General features: G+C 40.6%; 1 protein-coding gene across 1 annotated transcript in view; it reads right to left on the bottom strand.

The window, feature by feature from the left end:
* Nucleotides 1–20: 20 nt before the first annotated feature.
* The window catches only part of LOC148568926 (zinc finger BED domain-containing protein DAYSLEEPER-like), a 39,612-nt gene continuing 24,162 nt past the window's right edge, over nucleotides 21–15,470 (bottom strand). The window contains exons 3-5 of the mRNA XM_088485499.1: nucleotides 2,672–2,740; nucleotides 400–2,564; nucleotides 21–290 (exon numbers count right to left, since the gene is read on the bottom strand). Coding sequence (XP_088341625.1) covers nucleotides 232–290; nucleotides 400–1,075 — 735 coding nt within the window. The 5' untranslated portion in view covers nucleotides 1,076–2,564; nucleotides 2,672–2,740 and the 3' untranslated portion in view covers nucleotides 21–231. The remainder of the gene's footprint in view (nucleotides 291–399; nucleotides 2,565–2,671; nucleotides 2,741–15,470) is intronic.

Below are 15,470 nucleotides of genomic sequence, written 5' to 3'. Positions count from 1 at the left end.
TAATAAAACACAATCCAACATAATAATAAAACAAAAATTCCATAATACATTATAAACCAACATGTCTAATTGTCCAACAATCCAACATATTCAACAAGTCTTGATAAAATAATAATTCTTCAGCATCAAAACAACTAAACAAGTCTCAACAACACAAAATCAAATAACATAGCAAAGTCTTAATAAAACATAACATAAAAAACTCCAAACTGAAAGCTGAAGCATTGATCACTAATCAGATTCATCACCAGAGTCTTCTTCATCTATTAGTTGAGGAATTGGCTCAAGTTCTACAATAAAATGTAATAAAATAAATATTAGTAGGTTAAACATATTATCAAATAGTAAAGTTAATCACTATGTAAAGATAAAATAAAACATAATACTAAAGAACATTACCTTTCTCAAGTTTTTCAAATTCTTCAAAAGACTCCTCAAGGTCAATTGGCAATAAATTGGCTCGAAACCAATTTTGTGCACAAATCAAAGCTTCAACAGTTTTTGGTGTAAGAGAGCTCCTATATTGATTAAGCACTCTACCTCCAGTGCTAAAGGTGGATTCAGAAGCAACTATTGACACCGGCATAGCTAGAATATCCCTCGCAATTTGACTTAAAACAGGATATTTGTAATTGTTAGAGCTCACTTTCCACCAAGTTAAAATATCAAAACTACTTGGATCAACTGGTTTCTCCAAGGACTCCATGAGATATAAATCCACTTCATTTGTGTTGACACTCTCACTTGCTTGTACATCATTTTCAAATGCTGCCGCAAAGCGAACATCATCAAAGGCACTATCATCCATATCCACATCTTGGCTATGTTGTGCAGATTGGTGTGCTTGATCACTATTGAGAGCAACCCTATAGCTGTTAAACAAGTCATTGAATACTTCCTTTACCTTACCACATAATAAATCAGCATCCTCCTTCTCAAATAACCTTTGAAAACTCCACTCAACAAACTTAATCTTGTATCTAGGGTCAAGTACCACAGCAACAAAAATCATCATATTCATATTCCTCAAGTTACCCCAATATTTATCATGCTTAGCCTTCATTTTTGTAGCCATACCCTTAAGTAATATGTCATTACTATCAGCCCAAGTCTTCAAAGAACTAAGAATTGAACAAAAGTGATGAAAATATGAAGAAGTCACAAATGTAGAACCCGAGACTTTTTTGGTTACATCGAAAAAAAATCTTCAAAAACCTCACAAAACATCTTGCATTATCCCAATCTTCATTCTTTGGAATGCCCCCTTGCATCATTACAAACTCAGCATCCCTCTCACTCAATCTCTTGAAGGCCTTTTGGAATTTTAAAGCACTATCAAGCATTATGTAAGTGGAATTCCACCTAGCGGGGACATCTAATTGCACACAAGAGCAATCTTGGATCCTAGCCTCTTTAATGCAACTTTTAAACCTATCCATACGACTAGGAGAAGCACGGACATATCTAACAGCATTTCTAATTTTACTAATTGAAGAATGCATATCTTTCAAACCATCATTCACCACCAAGTTCAAGATATGAGCACAACACCTAACATGCAAATGTTCACCTTTTAAAGGATGTGAATTCCAATCTTCCATTCTACCTTTCAAGTAACAAATGGCAACATCATTTGAACTAGCATTATCAACTGTGATGCTAAAGACTCTACTTATTCCCCAATTCAAAAGATATTTTTCTATCTTCCTACCAATTGTTTGACCTTTATGATTCTTGATGAGACAAAAGTTAAGAATTCTCTTTTGCAACTTCCAATCTTGATCAATAAAATGTGCAGTGAGGCAAAGATAGTTTAGATTTTGTACAGAAGTCCAACAATCAGTGGTCAAACACACACTTTGATTTGAGTTTATAAAGACACTCTTCAACTTATGTTTTTCATTCATGAACAAGTTCCAACAATCCCTAGCAACTGAAATTCTGCCCGAAATATGGAGTTTTGGCTGTAAAACACTCATGAAATAACGAAATCCCTCCACTCATAAATCAGGATCAAATGATACAGCAGTCAAACAATTACCCAGCCCATTTCCTTCTTCTTTTTTAAGTTGCTGCATAACAAGTGCTTTTTGTGTGGGATCAAGTGAATCTTTTGGAAATTTTTTACACTGACTCAACAAGTGACTTTTAAGATTGCTAGTACCATTTTTATGTCAATCAGCCGCATAAGATGCTCCACACCACTTATATATAGCCCTAGGTTTGGGACCACTATCATCTTTTTTAAAATGCTCCCAAGTCCAAGATCTAGGTCTAACAGGTTTTTTAGTGTTACCTGTACCTTGTTCCTCAGACTGGCCAGGATTAGGTGACTCATTAGCAACATTTGCTTTGCCTCTCCTCCTCTTAGATCTAGTTCCTTCATTGTTCTGATCACTGTGCGGCGACAGTGGCGGCAGCGATGGTGGCTGCGTCTGCGTCTGAGTTTGTGGCTGCGATTGCTGCTGTGGAGGCGGCATTGACTCTGACTGTCCTGAAGATCTGAATGATTCAAAAGTGGATGGAGTAGCACTGGTAAATCCTGGCTCGCTACTTTGAACATCCTGTGATAACAAAGATAATTAATCAATTTATGTTATTTTAATATTTTCCTCAATTAATTAACATATTGAGTTGTTACCAACATACACATTATACAATAAAAAATTACCTCAGGATATAAAGCTGACATTGTTGACCTTCGAATTGAAAGCTAAAATCACTGGAACAAATATAAAATCTGCAGAAGATAAAAAAAATAGAATTCAATTTCAATCAACAATAACAAAATACTTAATTTAATACAAAGTTTAACAAATAAAAATTAAAGCACAGTTTAACAAGTAAAAATTAAAGCAAGTAAAAATATACCTTGAACAGTTTAACACAGTTTAACACAGATTAACAAGTAAAAATTAAAATTAAACAAAATCTTAAAACAACAGAACAAAACAAAATAAACAAAAGCAAGTAAAAATCTACCTTCAACAATGAGCAGTTTAACACTAATTAACAAGTAAAAAATAAAATTAAACAAAATCTTAAAACAACAGAACAAAACAAAATAAACAAAACCAAGTAAAAATATACCTTGAGGCTTGAACAGTTTAACACAGATTAACAAGTAAAATTTAAAATTAAACAAAATCTTAAAATAACAGAATAAAATAAAATAAACAAAAGCAAGTAAAAATCTACCTTCAACAATGAACAGTTTAACATAGTTTAACACAGATTAACAAGTAAAAATTAAATTTAAACAAAATCTTAAAACAACAGAACAAAACAAAATAAACAAAACTAAGTTAAAATATACCTTGAAGAAGAGCAGCAGCGGCGCCACCGAGGGGAGAAAGCGGCAGCGGCGTCACCGCGGAGAGGAGCCGCCAGCGGCGTCACTGAGAAGAGGAGGCGGCGAAGGGCATTACTCAGAAGAAGAGCGGCGGACGGCGTCGGCGTGTGTCAGTGGGAGTGACTGAGAGTGAGTAATACTGTGAATCTGTGATAGTGAGAGTGAGTGATGTTGTGTAAGGATGAAGAACGAAGACTAAGGACTAAGGAGCGAGAGAAAGCACTGAGCAGAAAGGGTTTCTTACTTTCTTTATTTAGTTTAGGGTTTCAAAAATTTGGGAATCGGCGCTACTGCACTAGTGTGCTAGTGCTACGGTAGGTATTAGGTAAGGGTATTATTATTATTATTATTATTATTTGTAATATATGCGGTTCGGTTCGGTTCGGGTCGGTTATGTAGAGTAGAACCGCAAACCGAACCGAACCGCAATAAAACCGATCTAAAATCCAAAAAATATCCAAAATAGAGCGGTTTAATTTGGTTTTCGGTTTGAATCGGTCCGGTTTTGCGGTTTTTTTGGACCGATTTGGATCTGAACACCCCTAGCTCCCTTTATATAGTTTGTGTTTGTAAGAGGAGTATTCAAATTTCGAATACTGGTTTGGACTGTTATGCTTCACAGGCCGAGTTGGGCCATGACAATGGCCTGGGCCCGGGTATCCAGGTCGAGATGACTTGGGGGAAGGGGACTTGGGAACCGGGTCCATAACAATTACCCCGGAGCGAGAGAGCAGGTGGGCCCGGTCTTGCTGCTTGGGAGTGCCTGGTTATGCAAATCGTGAGGCGGGGTGTTCGTGAGTGCGCGAAGGGAGTCCTCTTCGGGGAACCGTGTGCCTGGTCCATGTGTTTTTGTGTGTTAAGGTGTGATGAGCCTTCGATCGTTGGTCCGTTGAATTTCTCCCTAGGGGTGCTTCGTCCGTTATGTTCCCCTAGGCGTCATAATGACGCTTAGTGGGAGGAGAGAGGTTTTTGTTGTGCATTTCCCTCTCTGTGCCCTATCCTTTCGTATTTCTTTTTTGAAAACGTTGGTGGGTTTCATTTGCAGCTGCCTCTTATCCTTCTATTTTATTTCTTCCAGACACAAGGCCTTCTCTACAGAATTTCTTTGGTGTTGCTTTGAGCATCCGGTGGTGGTGCTATTCTGTGCATTTATTGGCATTTCTTTTCCCTCTGCTTCCTTTGCTAGCCAGGTTGGTATACTTTGTTATCTTACCTTACATTGGAGTTTTGATCTGCTATTTGTTGTTATTTTGTATACTTTGAGTTTTATCGAAGAAAAAATGTACATCTGGAATACTGCGTTTTAGTGTGGTTTAGAGGATTTTTTCGATAGGATGTTTTGGTTTAGTGTGGTTTAGGGATCCTCTGTGCGTTTTGCATTTTTTGGGTAGTGGGCTGACAGTGGAACAATCCTAACTTGGATATAGGTATGGTGCGGTAGAGGGAAATTCAGAGGAACCTGGGTCCTGTCTTCCCGGCGGGGGGTGCCCAATCGTTATCATTGAGTGACGTCTGATGTTTTCGGCACGCCCTCCCGGTTGGATGAGGAGGACCTTCAAAGACTCCGTAATGCAGGGGCCATTTTAGACTGTGAGGCGGCGGGGTGGTATGAATTGGTGCTCGCTGATGAGAATGAGAGGGTTTGCTATCTCAATCTGCACTCCCCGCGTGTCCTGGACTGAATTTGTGTGCATGAGCCTTTGTTTACCAAGTTGTGGGTTTGGCTGCCCTTCTCTAATTTTCAGATGGATCTCCTGAATTGGATTTTGACCGCGCCGTCCCATCTGCATCCAAATAGTTGGGCGACTATTTGGACATTTGAGTTGGTTTGTAATTTTCTAGAGTTGCCGGCTCGGGTCGACGTTTTCCTCTTTTTCTTCCTTTTAAAAGATAATTAATACTTGGGTAGAAAACTCAAAGTTTAGATTTATTAACTTGCATATACTTTTATTTTTAATCATGTCTTTGGTTTTGATTTGAATTTTGATAATGTCTCTATAGTGTTTATGCAACAAAGTCGTAACTCTTGCCTTTAGACGTACATTCGAATGTTCATGCATATATAGTTCCTTATCGGAATTCTTCAAGTTCTATATGTTTTATATATTTGAAAATTGAGAAGCTCACCAAAGAGGGATTTTATTTTATTTTATTTGAATACTAATTTATTATTATTTTATATTGAGGCTGTCTGTTTAGAAAAATATAATTGACTAAGCTATTGAAAAGGCATGTTGCTCCATGCAAAACATTTTAAGCCTTTTGCTATTTCTTTTTTCAAATATAAGTTGAGATATTTTTTCTTAACATTTCAAATTATTTGCTGATATTTAATGCTGCTGAATTTCTGTTTTTTTTTTTTACATTTTGATAATAATATTAGTAATACCTTTGCTGGTACCCAGTTTATTAAGATGCCGAAAATAGGTCGTTACACGAAGAAATCAAAGTTAAACTCAGCATGTGAGCAACTTAAAACAGGATCTGCTGTAACTTCACCCGTGCATAAAGTGGATTGTCTAATTCCCCCTCCAGTGGTGCTGGTACCCCCGCAACCTCATCTTTACGCCCCGTTCAACCGCCCTATATTGAACCACTGCCTGCTCCACAGACTTGCACGAATGGTGTTCAAACTCGAAGTCAGCGATGAAGACTTAGACCCAGAGGTAGATGAGGTAGATTCTTTTGAGCAATATGCTGACAACCTATTTGCTGCATTGGAGACTCCGAAGCGCAAGGGACGCAAGACCACCGAATTTCGCAATGCAGGAGATATTGAGCGTGCGTGTTAAACTTTAGAGGATTATAGAAATTCAAGAAATTAAAGCCTTTAGCTGGAGATCTTTTTGTGGTGAGTTTGGTTATGTGCAGTTTCTGTGATTTTCAATACCTAATGTTGTAGTTCAAGGAATGCTGGTGTTTCTTTGCACAATCTCAAGGTCCTTGGGTGGCAATGGGTAGGGTAGGGTAGGGTTTGGAGTCAACCCTAACCCTACCCGCGGGTTGAGATTTTTATATAAACTCAACCCTACCCTACCCGCGGGTTGAGAATATCTCAACCCTAACCCTACCCGCTCTTAACCCACGGGTACCCGACCCTACCCGCGGGTTACAAAAAAAAAAAGCAACGTTATTATATAACTTGATGATAATTTAAAATAGAACTGACTTTTATGTAAAAAAAAGTTTATTAAATTATTAATTAATGATCTTCTTTTAATGACTAAGGATCTTTTGTATTTAGTGAGAAGTCTTTAGTTCAACATCCACTTAAAATATATTTTTTTATAAGTATATAACATATACATATATAAAGTGCGGGTTGGTCGGGTAGGTTGAGGCTCAACCCGCACCCTACCCGACCCGCACGAAAACCCTACCCGCACCCTACCCTACCCGTTGCGGATCGGGTTGACAACCCTACCCGATCGGATGGGGTCGGGTTGGATACCCGCGGGTAGGGTACATATTGTCACCCCTACTCAAGGACCTTATGAATATGGATAAATGACCTTTATTACAGTGCAGTGGGCATGTCTGAATCTTAAACAAGTATGGATACAGTAGTCTTCAAGTCTTAATTATATACAAGTCTGGATAATCGGGTTTGTGCTATATATCTAATTGATTCACATTGCATGCACTTTCAAGATAACATATTAGTGTTACTTGATGGATTATTTGTAAATTGTAACCCATAAATGTAAGAGAGGAATCTGGTTTTGAAAAAGCTACGACATAGTTTTATATATAATTACTATAATGATATCACTTTTGTGTACTTAGTTTAATGGCAGTGGAGTAGATTAAATGCTTCTCTTAATTACAATATAGATTAAAAGTTAGAGCTAGGCATAGATAACATTTTTATTTGTTTAATGACTTAATCTCAATGCAAAATTCCCTTATATTAGCATTTTATCAAGTATTTCCACGGGTAGTGCATACATGCTAACGATTGTTCTTGTTATTTTTGGCTGGGTGGAATATACCATCAATTCATCAAGTTTGACATGATTGTATTTGAATATTCATGTAGGAATAACAGCAAAAATAATTTGATTTGATTCTTGCAATTGGGAAGACTATTAAGCTGTGGAAAATCAAACGAAACTAGTAAAGAACATGAAACTACATTAGAAACACCTAACTTGGCTGAGGGCGAGGTAAAGCAGAAGGAAGTTCACTAAATTTGAGGTTTAAATTTAGCTGAGGAGAGAGAAATCCTGGATCCTAGAAGTGACAATTGGAAAATAGTGAAGATTTGAAGTCACATATTGCTGTGTATAGCAATGATCAATCATCACACATATCTCCTACTTATCCTGCAGCCACCAGGATTCTCAGACGGAGGATATTTCTATTGATCTCGATGACTCAAATGAAAACTATTTAGACGAATACGAGTAGGGTTATTTACTTTGCTTTGAATATTTTGTATTATTAGTGGATTACAATTTAGAAGAATATAAGTCTGAGTTTAGTTATTTATGTTGTCTTGAATATTTATGTTAAAAGATTATTTATTATTTTGATAAATTTGTAAATTCATTGTCTAATATTTAGTATAAATTTTATTTTTATATCTAAAAGTTTAGTTGCCTCATTATCTAATATTTAGTATAAATTTTATTTTTATATTTAAAAGTTTATTTGTATTAAATATCTACTATATTTCAAATGAAAAAAAAATAAAAAAATATGGCTATTAAAATCGACGACACTCTTATCGCTTTTTAAATTTAAAAAGACAAAAGAAAATAAAAAATCGACGACATGTTTGTTGGTATCTTAATAATTAAATCGACGACTAATTTGTCAATTTTAATGTATCAAATATCGACAGACATGTCAATTTTAAATAATATTATCGACAACAACTTTGTCGATTTTATTGAATATGTAAAAATCTTAAACTCATATTATCGACAAAAATGGTGTCGATTTTATTGAAAACTTATCGACGGCCCAGCAAGCCGTCAATTTTATTAGAATTTTAAAAAATTGACATGGTAAAAAGCGACAACTTATGCCATTGATTTTGCTGTCAATTTTTAATATTATTGATGGCAAAACCATCGATTTGGCCGTCGATTTTAACGGTGTTTCTTGTAATGAGTGTGTACAGTTAATTATGATACTGATACATATTTTTCGAAAAATAATTGGACTTTCATACAACAGATAATTTTGCTGAGTTCAAATCTAATCTTATCTGCGAGTCTCCAAATTGAGAACGTCAAATTTTTAATCCGAATCAAACAGTTTAAACCCCCTTAACTCAAATTTAAATAAGATAATGGGCTAATAAATTTCTCAGATTGCGCTTATTGTATAATTAGATCACCAACACTAACTTTGCAAAATCAAACTCCATATGAAAAAAATGTTTCATCAACAACTTAATTATAATTTTTTGAAAGAATTTGGATGCACTTGTTATCCTCTACTAAGATTATATAATAAGAGCAAGTTTGATTATAAGTCACATCCTTGTCTATTTTTGAGTTATGATTTTAACTATAAAGGCTACAAATATTTGTCTCCATATGGTAAGCTTCATATATCTATGAATGTAGTATTTGATGAACTCAAAATTCCTTACTCTACAATATTTTCTAAAGCTCACACTAATCAATTTTTTGATTCTTCTAAAGAAACTTATTCTACTCATCAATTCGTAGTTGTCCCTACTCTAAACTCATAAAAACAGATTTTACCACAACAAACTACTTCTCAATCATTACCACATATCTTAAACTTACCTTCTAATACTTCAACCATTACAATATCAGCAACTCCAACAACTCAGCATCCTTGTTCTTTTCGTCTTGGCCAAATACCAATCTCAAGCATTGAAATTAAGCTACCTCAAGTCACTGCAGCCTCACCACCACCACCACCAACCCAAAAATTTAACTCTCATTCTATGACAAGAAGGTCCAAATCTGGACAACACAAACCCTCAGCTCACTTGACACAACTAACAACCTCAAATAAAGATCCAACATTTTCTTAATCTTCCTAAAATAGCACATCAAAATCTCAAACATCCACATTGGAGAAAGACAATGGAGACAAAATATAATACTCTTTCAAGATGTAAGACTTTGGAACTAGTAGCACCTCCTCCCAATGTTATTATCAATGGTAGTAAATGGGTTTTTGCTCTCAAGAAAAACCAAGAAGGGCACATAGTTCAATATAAGGCTAGGCTTGTAGCCAAAGGTTTTTACCAAAGGGAAGGAGTTGATTTTGATCAAACCTTCTCCCGTGTGGTGAAGCCACAAACAATTCAAATTCTTATTCCCCTAGTATTGTTAAATGGTTGGTAAATGTGCCAATTTGATTTTGACAATGCACTTTTAATTGGAGAACTACATGAAAAAGTGTTTATGGAACAGCCTCATGACTTCACTAATGCATTCTCACTTGGTGTATAGACTCAAGAAAGTGATATATGGACTCAAACAAGCACCAAGAGCTTGATTTTACACCCTCTTTGCCACTTTAATGACATTTGGCTTCACCAGCACCAAAATAGACCCCTCTATTTGTAAGACACACTCCTAACTCTATTACTCTCTTATGTTCTTACATGGATGATATTCTCCTAACAGGGAATAATAAAGATGAATTACAATATTTAATTAGCAAACTTAATTGTATATTCTCTCTTAAAGACCTTGGTCAATTTAACTACTTTTTGGGTCTGGAAGCTATTTTTCTTAGACAACATAACCTTATTCTCACACAAAACAAGTATATAATTAATCTTTTAACTAGAACTAATATGTTAATGGCTAATCCAGTCCTAACACCAGTGGTTTTTTCCTCTAAATTAAGCATGAATGACTTTGAAAACTTGGAAGATCCTAAGTTATACAGGTCCATAGTAGGAGCTCTCGAATACTTAATACTCACAAGACCAGACCTCACTTATCCTATTAGTAGGCGGCCTGCCAGTATATGCATAATTCAGCTCTCAATCACTATCTTTCCATGAAGAGAATGCTTCGATGTATCAAAGGTACGAGGAATCAAGGACTAATGTTTTTACTAAATGTACTGATTTTATACTTTTCTTTGCAAATGCAGATTGGGGAATAGATTATGATGATAGAAAATTTGTAATATGATACTGTGTGTATTTGGGAACCAATTTGATATCATGGAAAAACAAAAAACATGTTGTGAGTAGGTCTAGCATAGAGGTCAATTTTCGAGCATTAACAGCAGCTCAAGCAGAATTGATATGGGTCCAAAATCTTTTAGATGAGTTACACATTCTACTTTCCATCTCTCCCACCATATATTGTGACAATCAAAGTGTTTGCTTATTGGAAACCAATCCAATACTGCATAACAAGTCAAAATACTTTGAATTATATCTCCATTTTATGGGAGAATAAGTCACTACTTGAAAGCCTTATGTAAATAACATCCCAGCACAAGATCAATTAGCAGACATATTCACCAAGGCACTCTATCAATTGGTTCCAGAAGTTTTGTGACAAACTTTGAGTGGATCTAAGGTCCTCTCTTAGTTTGAAGGGAGTTAGATGTGAAGGATAATGATAGCTTGGACTCCAAGAAATCAAAATAACAAGTATTGAATTTTGTTATAACTACTCTGCTTATAACAAATTTTTATTATTAACTCTAGGTAGTTATTTTGTTTAGTCTAGCTATTATAAATAGTAACAGTGTATCACAATCTCTAAGGACAACATTCACCAATGTACAATCACTAAATATAAAGAGTTCCATGCAGTATCACTCTATTCTTTCTAATTCTCTCAGCTTCACTCTTGGAACCATCACTGGTTTCTCTTCAGTTCTTCAATTCTGCAACAATCTTGACAAGAAAAAACATTGTACGTATATATTATTATGTGAGGACTATGTTAATTGATATACATGATTTAGTATTGTTACGGCCTGGCCCAAAACTAGCGGGCCGGCCCGACCCGAGCACCACTCGACCCAGACGGTCAGGAGCGAGACGCTTAGTCGCCAACCCGGACACGTGTCCCTGCTAGCTACGCTTCAGCTGTGAGAAGGAGGCATCTAGGAAGATGGGCTTGTCCTTGATGGGCCCACCTCTGACATGGTATATATAGGGAAGGTCCTGCCCTTCCCCCAAGGTACGTTACATGCCACATACCCCTTTTTCGCCTGCACATATCACTGACTAGAGCGTCGGAGTGTCTTTGCAGGTGACACCCCCCTCCTCATACGAAGTACTCGGGACGTCGCCTACCCCGACCCCATGACGTACGACCAGGCGAGATCTCCCCCTCCTCAACCAGGATATCAACCCGAACCGTCCGGTACCCGACCTACTGAACATTGGCGCCGTCTGTGGGGACTACCGCCTGAATGGATGTTGTACTGGGCCCAGGAGAAGCAGGCCGCGAGACCGAGCGCAGAGGGAAAGCCTCCGCGGCTTCTCCCCGGCAACGCACTAGGTCCCCACCAAGGCAAACCACACGATCTCCCGAAAGACGCCCTTTCGGGGGAACTGGCAACAACAGCACCAGAATAATGCAAGAACTACACCACAGGATGCAAGACCTGAAACGCCGGCTTGCCGACCGAGAACTTCGTCAACAAACTCCCGAATCGAGCTACTCCCGATCCGTCTCGAGAAGCCGCTCCCGACGAACAGCTAGCCCACAATCCGAGCCCGAGAACGTCAGGGAGGGAGCACGCGCAAAGAGGCGCCATGACCCCCTCATATACGCCAGGCATGGCAAGCGCACCATAGAGCGAGACCATGAGGACGCTCGTCGAGAAAACGATAAGGGAAGAACGACCAGGACGCAGAGGCCAGCGATAATGGGCGCAACCCCATTCCATCGTTCCATCCTCGAGGTCCGGCTGACAAAACACTTTGACAAGCCAACGGACATGAGGTACGACGGAACCCAAGACCCGCAGGAGCACCTTACGGCTTTCGAAGCCAGAATGAACCTGGAGGAAGTGGGAGACGAGGTAAGGTGCCGCACTTTCCCGGTCACCTTAGTGGGGCCTGCAATACGGTGGTTCAATAACCTCCCGCAGGGCTCGGTAACCAGGTTCTCAGACATCAACCGCACCTTCCTAGCCCAATTCACAACCAGAATCACGAAGGCAAAACACCCAATCAATCTACTTGGAGTGACCCAGAGATCTGGTGAGCCGACCAGAAAATACCTAGACCGGTTCAACGACGAATGCTTGGAGATCGACGGGCTGACGGATTCGGTCGCAAGCTTGTGCCTGACGAACGGACTCCTAAACGAGGACTTCAGAAAGCACCTCACCACGAAGACGGTGTGGACAATGCAGGAGATCCAATGTAGCCAGGGAGTACATTAACAATGAAGAAGTCAGTCAGGTCGTGGCTGCCAACAAACGGCAACCCTCTCACAACCAGGACCGACATCACGGGAGCGGAGAAAGACAAAAGGAACACGCCAGGGACGGCGGTCCAAGTAAGACTCCCAGGCCGTTTCCTCGTGTCGGGAAGTTCACTAATTACACCCCCCTCACTGCGTCGATTATGGAAGTCTACCAACAAATAGCCGAGAAGGGGATCTTGTCGAAGCCCCGACCTCTGAAGGAACGAACAGAAGGGAACAAGAGCCTTTACTGTGAATACCACAAGGGCTACGGGCACAAGACACAGGATTGCTTCGACCTAAAGGATGCACTGGAGCAACCGATCAGGGATGGAAAGCTAGCCGAATTCTCCCACCTTATTAGGGAGCCGAGGAGACGGAACTGAGATCATGAAGGCGAAGACAAGACCCGGGCAGCAAAGCGACGCCAAGAGCCAGAGGACCACGACCACAGCCTTACCATAGTGAACGTGGTAACGGCGAGAAACGTGGCACCCAGGTCCAAGTCGGCACACAAGAAAGACGCCAAAGTCCTGGCGGTTTCCACATCCTTTGCGCGAAGCCACAAGAAGCTTCCATCCATTTCTTTTGGCCCGGATGACCAATGGTTCGACGAGGTCACGGAAAGCCCTCCCATGGTCATTACGGCCAGAGTGGGAACTGGCCTTGTCAAGCGGATCCTTGTTGATACAGGAGCAGACTCGAACATCATGTTCCGCAATGTGTTCGACGCCTTGGGTCTAAAGGACGCCGACTTAAAGACTCACCAGCACGGTGTTGTAGGGCTCGGCGACCACTTCATCAGGCCGGACGGGATAATCTCCCTGCCAACCTCCGTGGGACAAGGCCAAGGGAGAAGAACGGTAATGGTAGAGTTCGTGATCCTACGAGACTCCACGGCCTACAACATTATCCTAGGGAGGAAGACCATCAACAACCTAGGGGCAGTCATCAGCACGAGGATGCTGATAATGAAGTTCATAACTGAAGAAGGATCAGTAGGGTCTATAAGGGGAGACCTGGAAACGGCAGTCGCTTGCGACAATGCCAGTCTCTCGTTAAGAAAGAAATCCAAAGAAGTATCAGGAGTGTTCCTTGCCAACTTGGATGCCAGGGTCAGCGACAAGCCGAGACCCGAACCATAAGGGAACCTAGAAAAGTTTCGAGTCGGCGACACGGAGGAAAATTTCACTTTCGTGAACAGAAACCTCCCTCACGAGCTAAAAGAACCTCTAATCGAACTGATCAAGACCAATGGTGACCTATTTGCCTGGACACCGGCCGACATGCCGGGGATAGATCCCCAACTCATGTCGCACCACTTGGCCGTCAAGCCAGAAGCTAGACCGGTGGCCCAGAGGAGGAGGAAGATGTCACAGAAAAGAGCAGAAGAGGTGGCCAAGCAGACGGCCAGCCTACTTGAAGCAGGATTCATCCGGGAACTTGACTATTCGACCTGGCTATCGAACGTAGTCTTAGTAAGAAAGCATAGTGGGAAGTGGAGGATATGCGTAGATTATTCTTATCTCAACAAAGCATGCGCCAAGGATTGCTACCCCCTACCCAACATTGACGCACTCGTCGACGCGGCGGTGGGGTACCAGTATCTGAGCTTTATGGATGCTTATTCCGGCTACAATCAGATACCGATGCACCGGCCAGACGAAGAAAAAATGGCATTCATAACGCCAGGAGGAATCTATTGCTACAAGGTAATGCCTTTCGGCATGAAGAACGCAGGGGCCACATACGAAAGGTTGATGAACAAGATATTCGGCGACATCATTGGCAAAACGGTGGAAATCTACGTGAACGACATCCTGGCCAAGACCACCAGACCCGAAGACCTTCTGAGTGACCTGGAAAGCGTATTCGTGGCTCTCCGACAACACGGCATGAGGCTCAACCCTCTCAAGTGCGCCTTTGCCATGGAGGCCGGGAAGTTCCTAGGATTCATGATAACCCAAAGGAGGGTAGAAGCCAATCCTGAAAAATGCCAATCAATACTCCAAATGAAGAGCCCGGGCTGCATCAAAGACGTCCAGAGACTAGCGGGAAGGCTCACCGCGCTATCTCGTTTCCTCGGGGCGTCGGCTGCAAAGGCCCTACCTTTCTTCAACCTCATGAGAAAGGGAATAGCATTTGAATGGACCCCAGCATGCGAGGAAGCGTTCAACCATTTCAAAAAGATACTTGCAGCTCCGCCGGTGCTCGGTAAACCAGTGGTCGGAGAACCGCTCTACCTGTACCTAGCAGTAACGGAGGAAGCGCTGGCGGCGGTCTTGGTGCGGAAAGAGGCGAAAGCCCAACAACCAATTTACTTTGTGAGTAAGGCGCTACAAGGAGCAGAGCTCAGGTACAGCAAGTTGGAGAAACTGGCACTTGCGCTCCTAACCTCCTCCCGTAGGCTATGACAATACTTCCAAGGTCACCAAGTGGTCGTAAGAACGGACCAGGGAATTTGACAAGTGCTCCAGAAACCCGACCTAGCGGGAAGGATGATGACCTGGGCCATCGAGCTGTCCCAATATGACTTAAGGTACGAGCCTCGGCATGCAATCAAGGCGCAGGCAATGGCAGACTTCCTGGTGGAAGTAACCAGAGATTCAACCGAGGACACGGGCACACGGTGGAAGCTCCATGTGGACGGAGCCTCCAACTAGACGTCCGGGGACGCCGGGATCATCTTAGAAAGCCCAACCGGGGTCATTTACGAACTGTCGGTCAGTTCG

Source organism: Arachis ipaensis, chromosome B4 (genome assembly GCF_059453495.1).
Source record: "Arachis ipaensis isolate K30076 ecotype BB chromosome B4, ASM5945349v1, whole genome shotgun sequence".
Classification (NCBI taxonomy): Eukaryota; Viridiplantae; Streptophyta; class Magnoliopsida; order Fabales; family Fabaceae; genus Arachis; species Arachis ipaensis.
Note: the sequence above shows the minus strand (reverse complement) of the source record. Positions and strands in the feature narration are given on the sequence as shown.